At 41.4% G+C, this 26083-nt stretch overlaps 1 protein-coding gene across 6 annotated transcripts in view; it reads left to right on the forward strand.

Moving 5' to 3' along the window:
- ST3GAL3 (ST3 beta-galactoside alpha-2,3-sialyltransferase 3) overlaps positions 1-26083 on the forward strand; it is a 109452-nt gene that overhangs the window by 20827 nt on the left and 62542 nt on the right. For 3 of the 6 annotated variants that reach the window (XM_053468810.1, XM_053468807.1, XM_053468812.1), the window contains exon 3: positions 23370-23417. The exons of the other annotated variants lie outside the window; for them this stretch is intronic. In XM_053468810.1, coding sequence (XP_053324785.1) covers positions 23370-23417 — 48 coding nt within the window. The remainder of the gene's footprint in view (positions 1-23369; positions 23418-26083) is intronic. 6 annotated transcript variants of the gene reach the window in all.

Raw genomic sequence — 26083 nt, forward strand, 5'->3', positions numbered from 1 at the left:
GCATATAAAATGTATAAGTGAGAGGGTCTCCTCTCTGCTTTTTTTGAAAGATTGAGTATACAATCTTCTTTTGGGATGCGAGATCCTCTCCTCCTCTGGCCTGAGGTCATGAAGCCCAAGGTGCTTTTCTTTTTGTGCCCCCACCCCCAGCACCAATAGAAAGGGGTGCTGTAGAAACTACCCTTGGGTGGGGAAGAAAGTCCACGTAAATGACCCAGGACAAGGCCTCAAGGAACGTCAAAGTATTACTAACCCTAACCGTATTGTGATACAAAAAACTCATCTAGTGATTCCTGCTTCAGATATGAAACGATTTCCATATAAGTAAAAAAGGTAATCGCGTAATAGGCAGGATCCCCATATCCAGTGTCTTCTTGTACGAGGTTGTGTAGACAATGGGTTTTTATATTAAATCGTGGGTTAAATGAATCCAAAATCAAATCTTTTTGAAGGCCCTTAATCTCGGCTCAAGTCCTGGCGTAGTTGAGCCTCTAACCTGGCAGGTACCCTAGGGATGGGTGACTTATAACCGAATGCCCCTGCGGTCACTAAGCAGTTAAATGTTGTATTGATGGGATCTGAGATGCACTGGTTCTAAAATCACATGTTCCGCATACAAGACTATGACCTCAGTGCTACGCTGTATCGGTTAAAGGCATCAAACATCCACCCAAAGCAGCCGATGACTTTCCTCTGTGCCTGATAACAATGGGCCGATACACATAAAAAATAGAAATGCTTGCTATTTATTTTTTCTACAGTTTATAAAAAACTAAATAAATTGTTAGACATAGTTACAAAAATGAGACCTGAATACCCAAAGTGTTAAGTCCGCTTCAATTCTCCGCTTCCCGTTTGAAATGTCACATCTTGTGTCTACATACAAGCTAATTACCTCTTTAACACCGATCCTGGAATCTATTGTTTGGCTGCTGATCTTCGAGGTAATGCTGTGATGGATGGTTATATTTTAACAAGAGACTTTTAACCTGTATTGATCCTCTTCAGGACTCAAAGTGGCCCTTTTGTTAAAAATAAAATTAAAAAAAAACATAAAAAAATACTAATCTATTTATATCGCTTTGGATACACCTGCCACCTTTTCATTTTAGAAATCGTCTTTACGTTTAACTTTGTTGCTATTAATTCAGCTCCACATTTAAACACTAGAAGCCAGCTAAGTCATATTCATTTACTTATGTTTTATAGCAAGGTGCTTGTTTTTTTGTTTAATTATTTTTTTTAATATTATTTACACCTCAGTCTACAACAGTGGATATATATTTCTATTAGCTATTTTTTTTATTCTGTGCATAATTATTTTTATGTTATGAATAGTCTGTCAAAATTCCAAAGGACCCAAAAGTTGTAGTAGTTTTTTTTGTGTAATATGTGTCACATTTAACTAATTATGTTGTAGAAAAATGTGTTATTATTTTATTATTTATATTATTTATTTATATCTGATTACACTGAAACAGCATGGTTATGTGTGATTGGCTTCATTAGGAGTGGGGTGCAGGAGGCAATATTCTGCACCCGTTTCTGGCATGTTGGCGATTATTGGCTGTTGGTCACTGAAGGGGATATCTAGGAGCAACCAAATAATTCTGTTTATTATCCAAAGTGGGCTGTAATTTCTGCTTTCTGAGCTGTCTGAAGCAGGGGGTGAAGTCCCAGACAACGAGGCCAGACACTAAAACTAGAGGCTCAGCTGCTTAGCTGTAATGTAAGGAGGTTTTACTTTACTGAGAAGGGGGTAGATAAGTGGAACTGCCTCTCAGCAGAGGTGGTAGGGGCTAATACAGTGAGGGAATTTAAACGTGCATGGGATAGGCATATGGTTATTGTGAATCGAAGATGAGACCAACGACTGATTGAGATCTGAGTCTTTACAGCAGGGTAACTGGTCGACTAGATGGGCCGAATTGGTCCGATCTGCCGTCAGATCTTTTTAGGGTCAGTTGGAATACATCGGAGTAGCTGATGGAACAGGAAACTATGGTAACTGAGTTTAAATTGAGTGCGCCTAAACTGCTCTACATTTTGCATTATTTTGAGCAATTTTGCTAGTTTTTTTTTTTTAACTAGCAAAAAAAAACTGGACTCCTAAATAGCAAGATTGTAAGCTTGCGAGCCGGGCTCTCTCCCCTTAATGTATTGGTTTGTCTTAGTCTGTCAATTCTCGTCCTGTCAGACCCCTTGAATATATGTATTGTGTTAAGCGCTGCATAAATTGTTAGCGCTATATAAAGAAAATATATTATTATTATTAATTAATAATAATAGCAAAGAGAACAGGACCTGCTGAGTTTGTGCCGTGCAGTACATCTATTGTGCTGAGAGGGGGAGACAGAGAGCCGGGTTGGATGGGATCGGCTGGTAGGAAGAATAGGTCTTTGTTGAATGAATGAATGTGAAGTGCAGAGGGAAGAGTAGAAATATAAATGAAATAAAAGGCTTTAGCTAAAAATAAGGGCTGAGCACATTGTTTGCTTATAATTAGAAGGCTGGCATATGATGCAATGTGTTTGCTACTGGCAATGACCACACTTTCACTGGAAATACATATCAATGCGACTTTATATATATGATTTATTATTAACTGCCACAAGTGCGTGTAAATGGCAAGATGAAGCATGCAGAAAGGCATAGGGCATGCTTGGGCTTGCAAACCGATGGGTTGATCTGTGAAAGTGCTCACCTGTGGTTATGTATCATGAAAGTGACCTTAATATTGTTTTAGAGAGAAATGGATGAGAATATAAACAAATAGCCTTAATAGTTTATTATATTTCAGTACTGTTCGAATGGTGAGGGTATTAAAAGAGGCAATGCAACTGGTAAAAACACACCTTATGTGTATATCATGGGAGCAGCCATCTAAACTTTCTGTTCTCATCTTCTGCATGATTATTCCCCCCCATTAACCTGCTCATTGGTTCTAGCATCCTTAAGATAGACTGGACACTTCAATTAAGCCATTCAACTCTCACTATCCTGAGCAATGCGGTTCTAAGCCTTATTATTATTATTATTTTATTATATACAGTAATTTCTTCTCATAAAGCCATCTGTACCAAGCATGCATTACATGGTTGCAGCCACTAGGTGGTGCTGGTGCACTGATCTATGTTACAATACACTGCAATACATTAACTGGAAGATAATTTCCCCCAAAACTGGTCTACAAGCAATCAATTTCCTACATTCGGCTTCATCTACAAGCAGATTATATAAATGCCAGGTATCCAAGGTGATTTAAAACAAGATAGTTCCTTTCATGTCCGCTTGGAAGTTAAGAGTAAATACTTGTTTACGGAATTGTTGGAGTTGGAATTTGCAAAAGCCTTGTGGTTTCAGCTCCCCAAATCACTGTGCGTTATAAAGGGTCATCCCTTGCATTGCTGGTCATCCCAGCACAATGCATTGTTCAATCCTGCGGCTTTAAATTGCTGATTTAGATATGCTTTATACAGGGTCAGCCAAGTTTATCGGGAGCAGAAGCTCACTGATGGCCCTTCATAATCTATATAGTGAAGTCAGCCTATATTGAAACTACCCAACTAACTAGCGTTATCATTAATATAATGTAAAAATCTTCTAGATCGTAACATCGCTTGAGCAAGATCTTATGTTATGTGATGCACTACTTGTTATGTCCTGTTTACCCAGTGTACAGCGCTACAGCATATGACGGTGCTCTGATCGTGGTGCAGATCCGGCTCTTCCACTTATTCCGTTCTACGATTCAAGTTGCGGTTTTCTGAATACCCAGAATGCCGCAGGAGCCATTAAAATAGCCTTTCTTTTTGTATTGTTGGGTTTAATAGCCCTAGACATCTGTTACTTATTAGATGCTTCAGTCTATATATGTTTATTTTAATTTTGTTTTTCATTGAATCAAAGCATTCATTGGACTTCCACGGTTCTCAGAGTGCCGCGCAGCTGAAAATAGTCCGTCGTTTTCTCGTGCGCCCGGCACTCGTAGATGCGCTCGTGTAAAAAGTCAGCGTGGGGCCTGGGATAGCCGTATAATCGGCGCTCACACAGCACCGGCCTCTGTAATTTGGGCAAAAATATAGGCAATTCCAAACTGGATGAGTCCGACCAATTCCAGCAAAGCAACAACCTCATCGCAACTTGGCACAAGAACCGATTTTTTATTGCATTTAGTAAAAGGCAACAGATTCTAAACATCAGCAGTTTGGGAAACAATGGGAAAGAAAATAACGTCTTTTCGGCTGCCCCAAGAGGGGCGCTTTTTGTTTGAGGCAGTGGGGCTAGCGGCATGGTGGGGTAGAGATTTACTCAAACTTTTCTTGTGACTTTGGGACCAATTGATAGATATTTATGCTGCCGAGATTGGATCTGATACCAAATGGTCAGGATACCTCTGCTTTATGGGGAGTTCTTGGAAAATCTTTCCCAATCATTTTTGTGACTCGTTGATTTACCCATAAATAATGTATTTTAATGATATTTTCGGTACTTTTTGCTGTCATCGCTGTGAGGTCATAGAAAAAAAGCACATAAGGAAAGGAGGAACAGAGGGGTTTGGGTTCCAAAAAAAGACATTCGATAATGTATTCTTAAAGGGGCAGTCAGACCCAGCCCATGCTTGGGGCTTATCCATAGATTAAAGGGGCAGTTTATGGTCCCTGAAACCCCCTTTATGAAGAAGAATACCTATGTGAGTACGCTTCAGACCCCCGGCCACAGCGCTCGTCCTGACTGCAGAAAAGTATATCATGTACGGGGAGATGCATTCGGCCGAATGCCCCCCGCTCGCCAACTAGCTGGGGTCCGGGGGACCCTGCAGAATAAACCCGTGTGTGTGCAAAAGGTTTAAAGGGGCCAGGCAGCTATTGTGCATTAAAGGGCATCCGATGTCTGGGACGCCGCTTTAATATATTTGACGGAAGCTGACCCTTTTTCTCTGTTTTTAATTAGAGCGCGCTGGATATATTCGCTTTAGGTTCTGACGCCACATGGCCGTTCCTCAGTTGTTTAATTTTGACTTCAGGGAAAATGTTCTCGAGACTTACAGTAAATCTTGTCTAGCGGAAGCTCTTAAGTGCTCCGTGTATCGCGTGCTTGATGCTTCTGTCACTTTCTTTTGTGCTCGCTTCCACCGTAAGCCCGCACCCTCGTTAACTTGACACGTTGATCTGACATATAAAGGCGCACGGATCTCCCGCTTCATCCGTAACCGATGTTTTCTCGTCCGGGACACGGGGAACGTTTACAAGAACCCCGGAGCTTTATGCAGTGCGCACCTCGAAAAGATTGCGAGCGACACAAACGTAACACAACGTGTTTAATGCGGGGGAGATTTTGTGACGATGTTAGACGGCGCGTTCCGGAGTAAGGAATTCGGTGAGGCGCGGGGGAGCCGGACGGGAGTATTCTTCATCTTTAGAACGGCTTAGCAGCGGAGAGACTGGAAAAAAAAAAAGTAATTCATTCCCATTTAATCATCTTTTATGAGCAGGTGCAGGGTGTAAATACAGAAATAATTGCGACCACCCGAAAGCCGGTGCCCTTTGACCCCCTATACCGGGTCATCCCTGAGTTAGCCTCACAATTAATATCGGAGTAGTAAATTTGTAAGGGTTCGGTTACATGAAGGATGGGACAGTGTAATCCCCGGCTAATGAAAAAGCCCCATTAGAGAGGGCGACGTGGATCCGCGGGCTGTAAATTTTGTCAGTTATAAATTCTACTTAATTCTATATTTTCTGTAATTAAAAAAGGGTGATTTGAAGAGTAAGAGCATATGAAAAATGTATAGTTGTATTAATATACACTGCCGTTCAAACGTTTGGGGTCACTTTTCTAGCAGTAACATAATTGCAAAAGGGTTTCTAACAATCAGACTTTTAAACTTAAATTTGGATCAGCAAACATAACGTGCCATTGGAACACAGGAGTGATAGGAGTGATGGGAGTGATAAAGGGCCATTGGAACACAGGAGTGATGGGAGTGATAAAGGGCCGTTGGAGCACAGGAGTGATGGGAGTGATAAAAGGCCTCTGCCCCTATGAAGAGATTCCACTAAAAATCAGCCATTTCCATCTATAATAGTCATTTCCAACATTAACCCCGTCTTCACTGGATTTCATGTTATTTTAATCTACAAAATGTGCTTTTCTTAAAAAAAAAAAAAGACTTTCTTAGTGACCCCAAACTTTTGAACAGTTATGTACCTCAAAGGAGAACTGTTGCCATCACAGCTTTTACTATAACTAAATTAGTTAAGTACTTATAACTAATTTAGGTATAGTAAAAGAGAGCAGATAGTAAAAATAGAGCAGAGATAACTTATCGGGAGGAGTAACTGTGTAGTTCCCGAATCTAGGAAGTTAAGGGGTCTGCTCCCATGGTGTACATAGTGTCGGGTTTTAATACATATATATTATTTAAATCTTTAAACACCTTTACAGGTTCATTTAGTTTAAAAAGGATGAATCTGTCAATGGACCATCCCCAGCGAGTGTTTCCTAAGCTTACATAATGCAGGGTTTACTAGGTGAGGTTCAATTGTTGATGCAAATAATAATAAACCCCAGAGTCACAGCAATTTCTGTATTTTCTAAGAAAGCCATTAGCTTAGGGCAAGAAATTGACACTTGTGATAAAGAATATAGAAACATCATCTGGGGAAATCTTACATTTTCATTTTTATTGTGCTTGTTACGGATATGTCTTTGGCTTTGTTGTCGCAGTTCCGTATCTCGCCACTAGATGGCGGACTCTAGCTTTCCGTTAATTTGTTTTATTTCCCACCATCCGATTTAAGCTTAATCCGACAATTTGTCGCGTTCTCTTCACGTCGATGCCGCACTTTGATACCTACTTTGGCAGAAAACGCGAACAAAACCTCTGAAGAGCCGCATGTCGCTCCACAAAACACCAGTGCATTACCTTACAAATTCTTGGCTTTAAAAAGACTTGCGTTAAACATGAATTCAAATCATTCTTTTGTTTACGCGTAATCGATGCGTAAAGACCATATTAAGTGGGATTTTACAACCTTCCGAAAATATGTGTAGCGGCGAGTGAATCATCAAAGGCATCCCTGCGTCCTGAATCACGCTTGTAAATAAATATCCCTGCACGCGGGTGAGTCAGATGACGGATTAAGGCCCGGAGATATAATACAGCTGTCAGGGGAGGCTAACGCCGGACAAACAGTCTTATTCGGTCGTGTTCGGTGTCCGGTCTTCTTGCTACCCGCGATCCTCTCTTCCGCTGCCGGCCGCGATCCTCTCTTCCGCTGCCGGCCACGATACTTTGTATTTTAGTTACACAACTGAATTTAGAAAGCCGTTTCCTGCTTTTTCTATACACATTATTGGGGCTTTTAGGACTGATAGATATCAGCGAGGAAAAAGGGAAAGAGCCCGGTGGACCGGTGGCAGATCTGGTTTCTGGATTGCGTGGCCGCAGGCTGGATACACGTGGCCCCATTCCGCAAAAGCAGAAACATAATACGTGTCTTCATCCGGAGGCCACACTTTTGTCATTTCATGGCCAGGACCACTTAGTCATCCCCAGGCCGGTCCTGATATCAAAGGTTCGTTTATCGTTGTCTCCCCATCCCCAGCTAAATTGCTGCTCTGTGAATAATCTAAATCTTGTGGTTTTGAGGACAGACGCGTTGAGTTGAAGCCTTCCGACAGCGTTAATGCCTAATAAAAAGTAAATGTGGTTTAATACGTTCCCCATTTTATGACATCATCAAGAAGCGTCGCCATGTGCCACGTGTGTCTGTTGGACTTGATGACCTCGGTGGCGATGGACACCGGCCACGGATCGATACACCTCTGTGTCCGATCGCTTTATTACCCGTTCTCTGTCTCTGGGGTTCGCGTAAAAGAGACACCAATGCGAGACGCCGGCGTTTCCGAGATGCCTGAACACGCACCCTGGGCATGTCGTAACAGCCACGCTGGAGGCAGCGCACAGGAGTAGTCCTAACATGTCTTTGGTCTCAGATGAGTCGAGTGGCTCTTTATTGTAGTAAATAAGATTAGGCGAAGTGTAAGTAAAGAGGAAATCCCATTAAGAATCCTAAGAATGCATGAAACGCAACACTGGGTTACACCGATGAATGTTTTCTGGCAGCTGTGAATGAATTGTAATGAGAATGAGATCCCGCGGGGGTCACACGGAAGATGTCTCTCGCGGCACGTTTTACGGCCGTGACTGTTTATTGGGTTGCAGGACCGTCTGCGCGTGTACATATGTGTTATATCTCAAGTGCATTCGGCTCTCTTAAAGGCACCGATCTTAGTTTTGGGGAGGATAGGGTTTATTCTTGTTCCCAGAGAATTAAATAAAGATTTATAATACGGTTTAGTATTGAAGAATATATCTGCAGACCCGATGAGGCGGTCATGTTCTTATCTTTTGATTTATATAAATCGCCATCGTATTCCGTAGCAATGTACAAAGGGTATAGACAGCACTTTGAGTGGAATTGTGTAAGGTTCCAGGCTTTAAAGGGTGCGAGGGTATCTTCTCTTTATCATTGCAGGCCTCACTATCACTAATACATAGCAGGAGAACGGTGATTACATAAGTGTCGTTTAAGTTCTGGGCTTAGCGGTACTATGGACTACAAGTCCCATGATGCCTCGGCCAACTCAGAGCCACCAAGAGCCAAGGGCTCCATATCTCTTTCTGTGCCGAATAAAGTACTTTTGGGAAATCTGTTCTAGAATTCAGACCCGATCTGGCACGCTGGGCAAACCCCTGGTTGTCCGTATCCAGCTGTCGGCCGTGCTGATGTCATTCGGCGGCTTTGTATGATAAACGCGGGAAACTGAGCTATTGGCTAATCCTACGTAAAACAGGGGGGCAGCTGTCTTAACTCTTTTCAGGATCTGCATAATTATTCCTCCCCAGTAAGCTCCAGCTCCTGTTTGATGGATTCTGATTGGTTCTAGCCGCCTTAGGAGGGTTGGGCAAAGAGAAAGCAGCACCTGCTCCAGACACAAATCTAGTTATGCCGCCTTTGCCACGAAATGCCACCTGACTTTACTAACGAATCCCCTTCACATGAAATAACGTAGACGTTTCTTTTTATAACTCACGCCAGACCCGGGGCCGGCGGCGGATCTGCTTCTAATACCCCTTCTGGTCTGGTATTCCCATAAAGCAGACGTCTGAGAGCACGCCGGGTGAGGCTGTCCGGCGGGGCGTTGGGTGAAATAGATTGCTCTCCCACGTGGTGTCGGACTCCTCGGCATCTGCTTTATGGAAAAGGTTTAATAACGCGGCTAAACTAAATACTGGACGCGGTCCCATAAACAGTGCGGCTCTTCAAAGCGGAGACATAAACTGTTTGGATAGAAGCGAATCAGACATTTTTAGCCCTTGAGGTATTCCAGGTATTCAGCGGAGACTTAACCTGACCTTATATAATATATAGGCCCTCGAATCGCATTCTGCTCCGCTTTATAACGCGGAGCTATTTCATCACATAGGGGTCAGAGTGATGTCACTGCCACGCCCACGTTTGGCAGATACGCTCTGTCAGGACTGTCCCCGGCCAAACCATTCGTTACAATTTGTAGGTGGGAACGGCCCGGAGCGGCCTCCCCTCTGTCGGTGGGGTAGCCGTAACGCTCAACGCAGAGAGCAGAAATGTCTATTATTATTATTGTTATTATTTATTGATTTACATGATGACATCATATTCCACAAAGCCCTAAAATTCTCGTTTACAGCCAGTAAAATATGCTCTCGTGGTTAATTGTCTCGTGTACGTTGTGGTCGGACCCCAGTGGCGTGATTCAAAATCATCATATGCCGCACTGCGCCCCATCAATGATAAATGCATATTTAGTAACTGCGTTAATATACATTATTTCACCTGAAATAATCGAAACTTCCCTCGATAAAACACGAGGCCGACTAACAGGGTGTTTTCTCTCTTTTTTTATTTTTTATTTTTTTTTTGCTTTTTTACCTTTTTCTGCAATCCAGATTCTCCAAATGTAGCCGCGACATCGGACGCTACTCAGAAAGAAATAAAGGTCATCCATTATGACTCAAACTTGATAATGGGTGTAGCTCGGCCGTTGCTGAACTACAACTCCCATGATTCTCAGTCTGATGGACACACCTGCTATAGTGGGTTTCATTACAATGCTCCCTTTGTTGGGATTTTTTTTTTTTAGGGTTAATAATCCGGGGGGCTCGCCCCGGAGGTCACCCCTCTCATATTGCCTTTCGGAACGTCTTCCTTTCTTGTTTCGTAAATAGTTTTTTTTGGAATGCGATTACCAGAGCCTGAGAAACGGCCACCTGTCCCGGCAGTCACGCTACGACCCCCGCGGTGAGACCGCTAGGAACCCCGTCCGCGGGCTGACTGTTTGTGTACTCAGACTGTAACCCTATCTGCGGCTCTCGGAAGGTCAGCGCGGCGTTTTAAACCTCTGCGCTCTCATTTCCCTGGAATGTCTCTTTATATAAACCTTTTCTGTGCGCCCGAGAACAGTACGAGCGCGCGAACAAATAATCAGGGCTGCCCGCGGGGGTTCCTTTTGCGGGGGTCTCGGATTTCCCGAGGTGTGAGGGGGGTGTCTCGGTTGATTGACATTGAGACGGTCTTCGCGATCTCTCCTCCGCTTGGGCCGCTTCTTCCCTTTAAAGATTAAATGCGGCTCCGGAGAAATCCTATCTGATTTCTGAACGCCGCCGCGCTGAAGGGCGAAACATATTTCAAAGAGTCGCTGGGTGAGGGCCGGGGGCAGTGATGTCGCGCACGCCGCACTCGCAAACAAATGCTTTTATTTTTATCTTTGCGTACGTTCAGTAAACGTTACACTGTTGGATTTTCTATGGAGTGTTTCTTGTAAATTTTGCCTTCCTGATTTTGAATTCCCAAACTTATCATGCAGCTTCTTAAATATATAAGCAGGACGACTTCTTCTTGCATTGCATTGGGGAGTTGTATTACTGTATACAGTGCTGGGGGTTATATTACTGTATACAGCGCTGGGGGTTATATTACTATATACAGCGCTGGGGGGGTTATATTACTGTATACAGTGCTGGGGGTTATATTACTGTATACAGTGCTGGGGGTTATATTACTGTATACAGTGCTGGGGGTTATATTACTGTATACAGCGCTGGGGGTTATATTACTGTATACAGCGCTGGGGGTTATATAACTGTATACAGCGCTGGGGGTTATATTACTGTATACAGCGCTGGGGGTTATATTACTGTATACAGCGCAGTGGGTTATTACTGTATACAGCGCTGGGGGTTATTACTGTATACAGCGCTGGGGGTTATATTACTGTATACAGCGCTGGGGGTTATATTACTGTATACAGCGCTGGGGGTTATATTACTGTATACAGCGCTGGGGGGTTATATTACTGTATACAGCGCGGGGGGTTATATTACTGTATACAGCGCAGGGGGGTTATTACTGTATACAGCGCTGGGGGTTATATTACTGTATACAGCGCTGGGGGGTTATATTACTGTATACAGTGCTGGGGGATTATTACTGTATACAGCGCAGGGGGGTTATATTACTGTATACAGCGCTGGGGTTATATTACTGTATATAACACTGGGGGTTATATTACTGTATACAGCGCTGGGGGTTATATTACTGTATACAGCGCTGGGGGGTTATATTACTGTATACAGAGCTGGGGGGTTATATTACTGTATACAGAGCTGGGGTTATATTACTGTATACAGCGCTGATGAGCGTGATGAGCTATGGAAGGGGTAGGGCTAGACCCGGATGGTATTGGATGGATTGGGAGAAAGAGGAGAGTGACCAGGAGGACCGGGGTGGCAGTGCTTCACTCGGAGACTTCGGATCAAACCTGGATGGTGAAAAGACCCCGGAGCAACTCAACCTTTATGACAAAGCTCGTTCAGCCCATTCCCTACAGAAATACATCTGGTTCTTCTAGCCCAAGACATCGTTAAATTGTATTAGACGATATACCCTATTGTATTGACAATTGTACAGTAGAAGGGGCATCAGGGATCGGGTTGCATACGCCCAAAATTACTGAGATCTTAACGATCTCTCGGGTTTTATGTTCGTATTATAAGATCCCTTTTAACGAAAATGTTTAATTCCGTATCCTTGGGGTTTTCTTCTGCCCTCTGGATGAATCCTGTGGCTTCCGGCTGATTACTCAGCGGTGAAAGCACCATCCCTGCTCCTCGGTTAACGTGGGAGCCAAGATGAATTCATTCAAATTACACAAATTAGCATCGCTCTATAATCTATGAAACATTTCATGAACAATTACATATAATATTAATAACGCATCTATTTGAATTGTGCCCCGGAGACGTACGCACTCGCTTTTATTGAAATGATACATAAATCTTTTATTAAATAGAAATACAAATGTTTAAGGTAGACTACCTGAGAAAGGGACCTCTGGTGTTCCAGAAACATTGTGACATCTTCTTGAATTGTTAGCCGAGTGAGAGATATCACTTTGTTCTGAAGACTCTCTCGGACTAATACAACAATGGAGATGTCCAAGCTTCAACCACACGCCCGGCTTTTGTAGAACTCCCAAAGAATGTTTCACCAGATGTTAATTGGAGCAATAAACGAGTTCTTTATTAACATGATTTTGGTTCCATAAACCTGATTAAATAATCCTGCAGCATGACAGATACTTTTAATGTGGACTTAATGGGTTTGTTTGCAGCTGGGAGACTCTGCGCTGTTCTAGATCCGACACCATCCTGTAGGTCTTTAAAATTGATTTACTAGTGGGAGGCCGAGGGAGGCTCCTCAAATACTACAAAAAAAACACAAAAAACCCATCGGATCGGTAGAAGGGGTTCTGGATACAATTAAGATCACTGCCAAATATGCTTTTATAACTTGTCAATAATGGAAGACATTGACTTATAACTATGCCAGATGTTCACCTCCTTTCCATCTCTTTTTTCACAGATACATTACTTAAAGTAAATTAAAGAAGTAAGTATGTGCGTCTGCATGTTAGGAAATTAATTTATTTATGACCAGGGAAACTTCTATTCTGAAATTAGAAAACTATTTTTTTGTATGTTTTTCGAGTGTCACAGGAGGACGGGCTGGACCCACATGGAACGTCTCGGGGTCGTCCACACGGAGCTCTCTCCCGGAGAGTGGCTTTGTGAAAGGACAGGGCTAGTGTCTATGGCGAGGGAGGGCTAGCTGGGTATATGGATGGGAGCAGCCCCAGATAACCTTTAGTAGGAGGGAAGGTGGGCGGTGGATAGGCGGGCAGTGGGCGTGGTCAAATGCCGCTCCTTTTCCCAGAGTAGGAAGAAGCTGACTCGGAGACCCAGGGGGAGCAGGTTTTTTATCCAGAGACACCGAGTCAAACCCAGAGAGTTCCCAGGTATGATAATTCCATTTCACCCGCATTATATAGGAGAGTTTAGAGAAATGTCAGAATGGCCAAAACTAGACAGCTTTGTTCAGTGAGTTGTTGTCAGAGGAAGGAAGGGTAGTAGATACCTAGAATAGACCTCCAGTGAAAGCAGTCCAGGCACAAAAGAAATTAAGGGAGCTTTAGATATATATAAAGCTACTCTAAAGAATTGTTACGTAAAATGTGACTAAAGAAGGTCAGTCTGGATGGTGGGCATCTTAAAACACGTTAAAAACAACACAACAAAAACACCTGGGAAACTTCCCCCAGATATATAGTGATTGATGAAGTAACAAGTAATACATTTGGCTTACAGTATTAGTAATTTTCCTTCTTTTAAATCCCTGCCAAATCTGCGTGATTTATGCCAAGAGAACACGGAAATATCAGAGATAAACAATAATCTTCATAAACACCCAAAAGACCACAAAATGTAGACCGCAACCAGTATACAGACCGGTATCATTATTATCAACGCTTTTCAGAAGACTTTTTATGTTCAGGTCATGAAACGGAGATTTGATGAAGGAAAGATACTGGATAAAATGTTTGGGGGGAGAGGTGATTATGGGAGGGTTTGGGGGCGCTGGGGGTTATATTACTGCATACAGCACTGGGGGGGTTATATTACTGTATACAGCGCTGGGGGGATATACTGTATACAGCACTAGGGGTTATATTACTGGATACAGCGCTGGGGGGATATAATACTGTATACAGCACTAGGGGTTATATTACTGTATACAGCGCTGGAGGTTATATTACTGTATACAGCGTTGGGGTTATATATTACTGTATACAGCGCTGGGGGTTATATTACTGTATACAGCGCTGGGGGGTTATATTACTGTATACAGTGCTGGAGGGTTATATTACTGTATACAGCGCTGGGGGTTATATTACTGTATACAGCGCTGGGGGTTATATTACTGTATACAGCGCTGGGGGTTATATTACTGTATACAGCGCTGGGGGGATATACTGTATACAGCACTAGGGGTTATATTACTGGATACAGCGCTGGGGGGATATAATACTGTATACAGCACTAGGGGTTATATTACTGTATACAGCGCTGGAGGTTATATTACTGTATACAGCGTTGGGGTTATATATTACTGTATACAGCGCTGGGGGTTATATTACTGTATACAGCGCTGGGGGGTTATATTACTGTATACAGTGCTGGAGGGTTATATTACTGTATACAGCGCTGGGGGGTTATTACTGTATACAGCGCTGGGGGTTATATTACTGTATACAGCACTGGGAGTTATATTACTGTATACAGCACTGGGGGGTTATATTACTGTATACAGTGCTGGGGGTTATATTACTGTATACAGTGCTGGGGGTTATATTACTGTATACAGCGCTGGGGGTTATATTACTGTATACAGTGCTGGGGGGTTATATTACTGTATACAGTGCTGGGGGTTATATTACTGTATACAGCGCTGGGGGTTATATTACTGTATACAGCGCTGGGGGGTTATATTACTGTATACAGCGCTGGGGGTTATATTACTGTATACAGCTCTGGGGGTTAATATTGTATACAGCACAGGGGGGTTATAACTGTATACAGCACAGGGGGGTTATAACTGTATACAGCACTGGGGGGTTATAACTGTATACAGCACTGGGGGTTATATTACTGTATACAGCGCTGGGGGGTTATTACTGTATACAGCGCTGGGGCGTATATTACTGTATACAGCGCTGGGGGTTACTGTATACAGGAATTTCGTTTTTCCAGTGGAACTTTCCCTTTAACAAACATCGGATGCATACGTCCAAAGAATATAAACTTGTTTAACATTTCAAATTAAAGGAACTCAACACTGTATCTTAGGATTTGTTTATTATCATTTTAATGTAATTTGACTGATTCATAAACTCCCTGGGAAAAACACTTGAAAAGAGACAATTCCTTTTGTATAAAACAGGCAAACGCCCTTTAATGAAAAAAAAGAAACAAACCTTTGTCTTCTATAAGTACAAATACATCTATTGAAGTTACATCTCGTTCCGTGTTGTTGGTTTATGAAGTGAGTGAACCCCGGGGATTCTCCATGCTTCACATCTTAGTCATTCCATTTATTTTTTCATTTTTTCTTTCTAGAAAACCAAAAAAAAAAAAAACCCAAGAAAAAAACCTCTTTGCTTTCCAGGCTTTCAGTTATTAAACCTTTATTACTCCGGTGGGTTTGTTTCACACATTACCAGCGCTTTCTCTAAAACATTTTATACAGCTCCGTCAACCACTGAGAGAGCTAGAGAGGCCGTACGGTGAAAATGTGCGTTTATTAATAAAATCTGGGTGTTTTGGTGTTTTTTTTGTTTTGTTTTATAAAAATAACTCATTTGTTTCCCTTTCAGTAGGGCAGTCTCCCAAATTTATTCTGTATGAAAAACATGAACAAATTTCATGAGCTTGACGATGGACAGAGATTAGCTTTTTTTTGTGTGTTAATTCTGCCAAATGTGTTGAATTTTTTTAATGCAAAACACAGTATTTTTATCATTGGAGTTTGTTCAGAAGCCACTTTTACTTTATTACTTTGGTAATTGAATTGAGAAGTTGAATTGGCTTTCCTGTTGATTAATGCCAGGAGAAAGCATCCCAATGGCTTCCAATAAAGTAGGGCATTCAATATCAATGGCAGGGCAGGGGGAACACATTCATCTTTTATGAATTTTGTGAATTTTTATTCATTTTTTTTTTTTGTTTTGTTTTAAACCCTTCTTAAAAAGTGATTGGTACGATGCAATGGGATGTTTCACACTTTTTCCGGGTCACTGTATGGCTCTCCAGGATGAGACATCACTTCCAACACAACACCCAACACCGAGAAGATCGCAAAGGGGGAAGAGCCGCCGTATCGCTGGACCAAATCACTGATTCGTAGGGCAGCGGGACAGAGTCACGCAATTGGGACGGTCCTATTTGAGAAGGGATAGATTGTGAGACATGGTGGTGTACCCACGTCATATGTCTGGGCTTGACTCAGTTGAGGTGTGGTAGGGTTGAACGTGCTCTCATCGGAAAGCTAATTAAAGATGAATTTTAGCACTCCCGAGTGAAATCCCCATTAACTTGCAGGGGGCTTGAATATAATGCTGAAAACCCCAGGACGGGACCGTGGCTTGGCTCTTAGCATACACACTATACTTGGTTGGTTTCCATACACATTATCGGGGCTTTTAGGGCTGTAGAACACTGTGATATCTTCATACCCAGCCAACATTCTGAGCTCCTTGGAAAAAAGGTTCATCAGGAGGAGGAGCGACACGTGGATTTGGGTCTCAAAGAAGCACCAACCATGGTAAAGAGGGTCGCTCGATAGGTATAGGCATCTTGATCTGGTCTTACCAGAAAACCCATTATAATTCTGGAAAATAATGTCCATATTCTACGCCTGAGCGTAATAACCATTTTCTGAACACCTGATAAAGCGTCTTCGGAATAACACCAGAAGTCACCCTGAACTTAATATTAGAAATCATTTTCAATAAAAAGGCAGAACGTTATGATTGTTTCCGAAAATCCTGTGTTCTCAGAATAAACCGTCCATTTATTATGTTTGTTATTAATTCCATTCTCCCGGCCTTAAATGAAGATCACTCGGAGAGTAAATCCAATACGATCCTCGAGATTTTGTCATAATATTTACACAAATCTTTTCTCATTTAAGTTTAATCAACAGAAAAGTCCTTGTTTAAGTCGCCTGGGTGTATATTTCAAACATTTTCATGTCTGCCAGTATTCCCTTTTTTCTACGAAAAATCCTTTTATTATTTGAAAAACCTCTGCTCCATTGCCTTATAAGTTAATAACCCAAAAAGCCTTCTCCTACTTAAGATATTTGGCTCTGATCCGATCGAAGGTAATTTTGTTGTTCATGTTACAGATTAGAATCAAATTAAGCGGATCACGAGTAGGGCAACGGTTTCTAAACTGGGGAATGAAGTTAATAAGCAAACCCAAACTACAAGTATTAAAACTTAGATAAGATCTGTAAAAGATGTAAGGTTTAGACGGTGGAATTTTAAGATAAACTAAGTGGGTTTTTAAATGTGTGAATGATTCGATATAATTAGATATAATTGGGGTTTACAAAGAGATTATATCGGGTGTTGATTCGTGGTAAAAATTGACTTAATATTTTTAAGTTTCAGATCTTAATCCTTTGGCGGATCTTCAATGTATAGAAGGTCTGGCGGGGAATTCTGTGCAGTTTTCACTTTTTGGGAATTTAATATTTTTGTGGTTTCTGCTACTTATGGGATGTGTTTCGCATATTATGTATTCATTTGTAATTTTGTGTTGGAACGATGAAACCTAAAGTCAGATGCGGTAAGAAAAGGGAGCTCCCATCATTTTTTTGGCTTTTATCATATTAAAAACAAACTTTTTTGGATTATATAATGTTTCTTAGTCAGCTGCATATTAAAATTATTATTAATGCATACAGCGTTAGGGGTTATTATTGTATACAGCGCTGGGGGGTTATTGCAGAATACAGCGCTGGGGGGGTTATTGCAGTATACAGTGCTGGGGGGTTATTACTGTATACAGTGCTGGGGAGTTACTGTATACAGCGCTGGGGGTTATTACTGTATACAGTGCTGGGGGGTTATATTACTGTATACAGTGCTGGGGGTTATTACTGTATACAGCGCTGGGGGTTATATTACTGTATACAGTGCTGGGGGGTTATATTACTGTATACAGTGCTGGGGAGTTATTACTGTATACAGCGCTGGGGGTTATATTACTGTATACAGTGCTGGGGAGTTATTACTGTATACAGCGCTGGGGGTTATATTACTGTATACAGCGCTGGGGGGTTATATTACTGTATACAGTGCTGGGGGGTTATTACTGTATACAGTGCTGGGGGGTTATATTACTGTATACAGCGCTGGGGGTTATATTACTGTATACAGCACTGGGGGGTTATTACTGTATACAGCGCTGGGGGTTATATTACTGTATACAGCGCTGGGGGTTATATTACTGTATACAACGCTGGGGGTTATATTACTGTATACAGTGCTGGGGGTTATATTACTGTATACAGCGCTGGGGGTTATATTACTGTATACAGCGCTGGGGGTTATATTACTGTATACAGTGCTGGGGGTTATATTACTGTATACAGTGCTGGGGAGTTATTACTGTATACAGTGCTGGGGGTTATATTACTGTATACAGTGCTGGGAGGTTATTACTGTATACAGTGCTGGGGGGTTATTACTGTATACAGCGCTGGGGGGTTATTACTGTATACAGTGCTGGGGGTTATATTACTGTATACAGTGCTGGGGGGTTATTACTGTATACAGCGCTGGGGGGTTATTGCGGTATACAGTGCTGGGGGGTTATATTACTGTATACAGCACTGGGGGGTTATTACTGTATACAGCGCTGGGGGTTATATTACTGTATACAGCGCTGGGGGTTATATTACTGTATACAACGCTGGGGGTTATATTACTGTATACAGTGCTGGGGGTTATATTACTGTATACAGCGCTGGGGGTTATATTACTGTATACAGCGCTGGGGGTTATATTACTGTATACAGTGCTGGGGGTTATATTACTGTATACAGTGCTGGGGAGTTATTACTGTATACAGCGCTGGGGGTTATATTACTGTATACAGTGCTGGGGGTTATATTACTGTATACAGCGCTGGGGGGTTATTTCTGTATACAGCGCTGGGGGGTTATTACTGTATACAGTGCTGGGGGTTATATTACTGTATACAGCGCTGGGGGGTTATTGCGGTATACAGTGCTGGGGGTTATGTTACTGTATACAGTGCTGGGGGTTATATTACTGTATACAGCGCTGGGGGGTTATTGCGGTATACAGTGCTGGGGGTTATTACTGTATACAGTGCTGGGGGGTTATTGCGGTATACAGCGCTGGGGGGTTATTGGGGTATACAGTGCTGGGGGGTTATTGCGGTATACAGTGCTGGGGGGGTTATTGCGGTATACAGCGCTGGGGGGGTTATTGCGGTATACAGCGCTGGGGGGTTATTGGGGTATACAGCGCTGGGGTGGTTATTGGGGTATACAGCGGTGAGGGGGTTATTGGGGTATACAGCGCTGGGGGGGTTATTGCGGTATACAGTGCTGGGGGTTATGTTACTGTGCACAGCGCTGGTTGTTATTCTTAAGGAAAAGAATGTTTTTTTTTCTATGAAACCTTTCATTTAATAATACAGGGTCTGTGTTAGCCGCACACTTGTGTGAAACTGGATACATTCGTTGTCATTGTTCAGGTCATACATTTTTTTTTGTGCTTATTTTCGATAGCGAGGCGCGCCAGATGTTTCTGGATTCCTTAGAGTGCCATCATTCTGGAAACGTGTTCTGCTGTTATGGTTATATATTGGTTCTGTGGGATGTGCGGTTCGTAAAGCGAGTATCTCGTGTCAAACGGGAAATCTGTTTTGCGCCGTTACAAATGCGAGCTCTGTGAAAGTCATGCTCGTATAACACGACACGTTTTATTACACATTACCTAGAGGATCCTGGGCTTTAAAATGTTTGGATTATTTTATAGGCGTCGGAGTTTAAATCACCAAGTGCGTTTCGCCGATCTCTGGAAATATATTACAGGGGTTCTTATGATGTTTATTACGCTAAACTGAACTATAGCTAAATTAAAAGTGCATATAACCTAATGGTAAAAGAGAAAATGGAGTATTTTAGGCAATGGGAATAGCCTTTAATGGGCCAAAACAGTACTTTTTGGGGTCTCAGAGGTCTCATTATGAGAAGGAATTTACATTTTTTTTATCTTGGACTCTGTGTCTGATTCCATCCTCTTTCTGCCATTTTCCCACCAACTTGTGGCTACCCCCCCATCCGTTGTTACGCTGTTACGCGCCCCAAATGCCTATCCTTTAACCATCATAAAAAAAAGTCGCAGCCATAACAAAATCTTTATGTTCGGAATTTTCACCCCTAAAGCCACAAATAATGCATTTTAATCCAGACTCAAAAATATAACAATAAGAAAATCTAGAACAGAGACACTGTTTAATGCCTATTGCTTTTCAATCGCCACCAATCCTTCCTTGTAACATCTAGAACACGTTCTGTACTTTGAAGAGTATTTGTGTCTTTTTTCTTGTCTTCTCTAGAAGACACACTGGTAATCTGGAGAAACCGGCTTATACTTGGATCTCCTCTGGTCTCATGTGGACTTTATTGTCACAAAGGAGTATTATTCAGTTAAATATTAACCTTTCTTTCAAAATGTTTCCAATGGCAGACAAAACCTAGAACAGGTGCTTAGAACCCAGAACTGAGTTACAGCCAGTGCCCTATTTTATGTCAGACTTTAATTCGGCCGATAGAAAGTTTTTTTCCGGTTAACTTAGACTAGAAGGAAGTAATTAAGAAAGGAAGAATTTCTTCTAAATGTCGTGGGAAAATAGAGAAATCCATGTGACATGATGTGTTTGCTAATAAGTACCCCCCCCCAATAAAATCAAAGCATCATGGTGCTTCATTGGCACGTTCTCCTACGTCTGTGCTCAATCTTTTTTGAGACAATGCCAAAGCGATAAAATAAATCTGAAGCCATGGATTGCTTCACCACCAGAGCAATTCTTTAATTTTTCCTGCAAAACATCTGCCGTTATTCTGGCTATTGATCCTTTTTCTAAAGGATCTGCATGGGGTTCACTGTTCCAATGATGTCATTACGCTGGTGCACATTATCACAGTGACATCACACACCTTCCCCATAAAAAGTAAGCCCTCCGAGAGGTTCAAACATTCCGAGTTCTTTTATCTAAGCAGTATTAGAATGCGCCTTAATCATAAAAGTAACTAAAGAGTTACGGGATGAAGGTTATCTTTAACTCTTTGGACACCGGCAACTTCTGTTCTTCTTGCTAGAAGATGGAGTGTTTGCTTGCCATGAAGCTGTACCGTGTTCAGAGCAATTGACTCGCAAAGTTCTTAAGCCTAGAAAGTCTCGGATTTAACAGATTGAGGGAAAAATATAGATGTATACCAGTATATATTTTTTTAACCCCTTAAGGACAATGGGCGGTCCCTAAACCCACTGAAAACATTGCAATTTGAGCCCGTACAATATATGGGCTTTGTCATTAAGGGGTTAAACCTTCTGTCTTAATTACGTATGATTATTTGAAAATACTAATACCAAATAAATACATTATTGGGGGGGGTATTGAGTCTTTTTTCAGCCTAAATTACTATGTTCCTGTGTTACTATCAGTAACTGCTTATTACCACCTACATATTGCAGTTTTATGCCACCTTTGTCAAATTATACACATCAACGTGATGCAAATGTGGGCAAATTTTAGTATTCCACAATTCTTTAGAAACTAGAAATCTCCACCATTGTGTTCCTGACCGAAAATGACCACGACTTTTGAAATCCCCAATATTTAGATAACTGAGCATTAAAACCAGGATCAGCGTTTGGCCTTAATTTACTCTGTAATCTTGTAAGAGCTTTGAAGTTGAGCTTCGCATTGTGGGTCTGAACGCTGGCACGTTTTCAGTTTTGTATCTGTTGGCTGTGTGTCAATAAAGCTTTCTAATGCTGAGAAAAAAAAATTCCATGTGTATTTATTTAAAGTAGCCTTGAAGTCCGTCCGTGTGACAGTCCCGAGAACTCAGAGTTGGGCGATGGCTCGGTCCATGGTCTCGTCCTAGATTCAGGGGCCATACGCAAGTTTGCTGGGAGGCGGCTCCACTTATCTACCACCCTCTCTGTAAAAAGAATTTCCTTACATTACATCTAAGCCTCTGACGGTCAAGTGTTAGACTATGACCTCTTGTTTTTTATCCTGTAAGCCATTCCCCATTTTGCTAGCCCTCCTGTGATGTCACCAACGTCTAGCGCTAACATCCTACACAATCCAATGAAAAGGTCTGTTTATCAGGGTGTGTATTGACATCATAGGATATAATGGGGACTCGGGGACCGGCGTAAGAGAGTTCAGAAACCTCCTATGTTGGGGGAGGGGGGTATAAACAGATATATGTGTTTCCGATGAATGCATTTCTAATCGACAATTACATTTTTATTTACATTAACTTATTTTTTTTAAAAAGTAATTCAATTCCTGACCAAAATCTCGAGTTTCTTTGATCTCCATGAGAATGCATCATCATGTTTTATAAAAAAAAAATTGATTCTTGTAAAGATTTGTTTAAAATGGGAATAGTTTATCCCATCTCCAGCTTGTAAACCACGTATAGGCCGAATATTTCTCTACTTTTTTTTTTTAAAATACATTTTTATTTGATTTTATTTATTTATGGTTTTAGTTGTTTTTTAAAGAGATTTGTCGATGGATCAAAGCGATCCAATCGCTGATTCAGCACCATTATTGCATCCCACCGCTGGTGTAGCGCTAGTAAGGTTGTAAGCATCAATCCCATCAGGCATACCCCGACACTGAGTGTGATGGGAGTTAGAGCCGTCAGTCTGGCAGCCTCTCGAGTGGTACCTTTGCTATGAATTACAGTTTCTTTATTTCCATGGATAAGCACGATAGGAGGAAGGCTTTCCATTTTTGTTATCACCTTCCCCCCCTGGAACTTATGTAAAAACAGTAACGGTAATTAACCATTTGTTATACCGTGGGGGGGGGGACTAGCTGCAAACGGGCGAACACTTAAAATAACTTTTTTAACAGCTAATCTTAAAGTGTCCAGATATGCCGGTTCTAGATTCTTGGATGAAAAAACTAAAATAATTTAATAAAAACCCATGAAAACCATGGGAATATGATGTAGATGTGGTGTGGAACTGGGTAAATTATTTATTTAATTTTGTTGCCATTAAACTCGCTCTCCTCCTGCACCTTGTCACCAGGCGCCAAGGAAAAAGATTGAACGTTTCCTCTTGTATTGCAGATACAGTGCTACATGCCTTTGACTCCGGTGGACACAAATTAGGCCCAGGTACAATTTTCCCATTCCTTACTTCCTTTCCTCGCGCTTCTTTCTTCCCTTTCAACTGCAAAAAAAACAAATTGCCTCTTCTCTTCCATCCGCGCTGCCATGTTGGGGAGCACATAGACTTAGAGCTTTAAATCTCATAGATGTTCTTGGTTAGTGTTCTAATTGTGGTGCAGTCCCCATGGAAACCATTGGAATGTTCCTTTTGATCGCCCTGCTCTTAGCATAATTTTTTTTAGCTTAGTTATTTTTTTTTTTTTCGCCTACGGATGCTAGAAAACACAGATTATGGTAATTCAATCAGGAAACAACGTTTTTTTAGAATTCAGTTTGAGGTTTAGTGTCAGCAGAACCGGACCAGCTTTTTTTTTTTTGCCAAAAGTTTCAGCTTTAAGTTATTTTTTTTTGGATCTTGCACTCTTTTTGAAAAGAAAAAAAAAAAAAAAAAAAAGAGAGAGAGAACATGAATATTTAATAGGCACGCTATGTTTCAGCTGTGGAATGAGGAATATCTGTTAATTCATTGCACATTTACTCCGAAAAGGTGGTCCGGCCAAAAAAACCTGCATTTGTAACTGATTCTCCTATCCCCGATGGACAGGAATGTGTTGTTCTCTGCACGCATATGTGTACAGATGCTAACGAGTCATTAATAAAGACCTTTACAGGCATATTATAGTTTGGAGCATATCCAAAAAGTTATGCACCCCTTGTGGCCATGTGCGGAATTGCGAGTAAAACAAAAATCTCCCATGCTGTTTAAAGGTGCTGTTCCACTTAGGCATAAAGACTTGTCGGCTAGATGCCATTTCTAGATTCTCTCCCATGGGCCAGAGCTGCTCCTATTCTGCCCCGAGACTGAAAAGATGCTCAGAACCCTGTATTTCCAACCCCATGCGGTACTCAAGGGCTGTATCTCAAACAGACATACTTAGTAGTATAGTAGTATATTTCTATAGCACCGTCGTATTCCATTACAATCGATCATGTAACCGTGGGTAAGGACTCAAAACCTTAGTGATGTCTTAGACATGTCCATATATTGTTATTTTGCCAGCCCCACAGGTATTGATGTGATGATATTTCTAATATTGCATTTAGTTATGAAAGTGTTAAGGGCCAGTTCCATTATTTTTGAGCTATACATTTTGCTAGTCAAATGCAGAGTCCACGCAACATTAAATGCAATGCAAAACATGGCACTTACACGTCTATACGGACAGAGATGGGGAAAAAATATTTGTAAGTAAATGTTTTTTGATCAATACTCTGGGAGAAATTTGGATAAACATGATCTATAGATCAAAACACTCAACAGCTTTAACGTGCCTTTAACTTAATTGTCAAGTATTTAAGTAGAAAATAAAGAGAAAATACAGTATGTTTGCGTTTGTACGCAGAAAGCTCCGCCCATTGGCATTTTAAACTTAGCTCTGGTTATATTTGAATATGCATTTTATTGATTTAAAAGTCTTTTGGCCCTTATGTGAATTTTGGGTTCTGAAAATATGTTCCTGATGTTTGTAGCTGGACTTCCCTCGGTCCTGAAATTAAATGCTATTAATGTAGCAATAACAGCCTCTGTTTTCTCAAACAGATGTTTCTTTTTTCACAATTTAAACCATGTGCCTCCCAGCATTCTTAAAAGAAACAAAAAAAGAATCCAAAACATTTGTCGATTTTTCATCTCCTCTTAATTCTGTTTTTTCTCCAAAAAATTGTTGCCTTTATGATCTTTTTTTTTTCTTGCAAGTGTTAGATGATTCAAAGCTCTTGTTTCTAGCAGAATGGATGCTTTTTGACTAGAGGTACTGAACGGGTTAACACATAAAAGCTTCACTGGCTACATAAATCTTTTAATAAAGGAAATTGTTTAAAGAATTGTAGCCTCTGTTGTAACAGCGCTACGGAATCTGCTGGCGCTATATAACTAAATGTAATGTTAGCATAGTGGTACTTGCTTGTTATACCCCCCCCCCAGTCTAAATGCTTCTATGGGATTAATGGGAATTGCTAGAATGGCCGGGAAATTTACATTTTGCTGGTTTTAGCAGGGATTTGTGTTCTCTGCAGGGAAGGGTTCGAGCCCAGCCCTTGAGAAAAGCAAAATTACGGTCTCCAAGCTCAAAAAATTATCTTTTGTTGTAAGAAGCCGCTCTTACTGCCCGAGCAAAAGTAATAATTTAATTCATCACCGCGTTGAACTTCTTTTTGCTTGTGAGCAAACCTGGCGGACTCTTGGTTTGACCCCTAAGATTTTTTTTGCTCCATGCTTAGGCTGAAAGGCTAAAATCTTGGAGTCATACAGCACCGAGCTGCCTCCGTCTTGCTCTACATTGATCTGATGATATCTAAGACTCCCTGATTTGGTGCTTTTGCTATCCCTGCTTATTACTCAAGTCAGAGTTCCCACGAGGACAAGTATTAGAATGATTTGATGAGTCGCTACGTGGAAGCTGCATAATGGGTATTAAAGGGTTAATATTCAGAGTCTTAACGCCAACTCACTTAAAAGGTTCACAGGTGTGGTTGCCAGTTATATAAATGGTTAACATAGGACCCTGGATAGGTCGTCTTTGTTATACTGTATGGAGTATCTTCCATTTTAACCCCTTGCTTCTTACTTTTATTATTTTATTCTTTTTTTTTGTTAAAAATCATATTTAATA

The sequence above is a fragment of the Spea bombifrons genome, chromosome 6 (genome assembly GCF_027358695.1).
Source record: "Spea bombifrons isolate aSpeBom1 chromosome 6, aSpeBom1.2.pri, whole genome shotgun sequence".
Classification (NCBI taxonomy): domain Eukaryota; kingdom Metazoa; phylum Chordata; class Amphibia; order Anura; family Pelobatidae; genus Spea; species Spea bombifrons.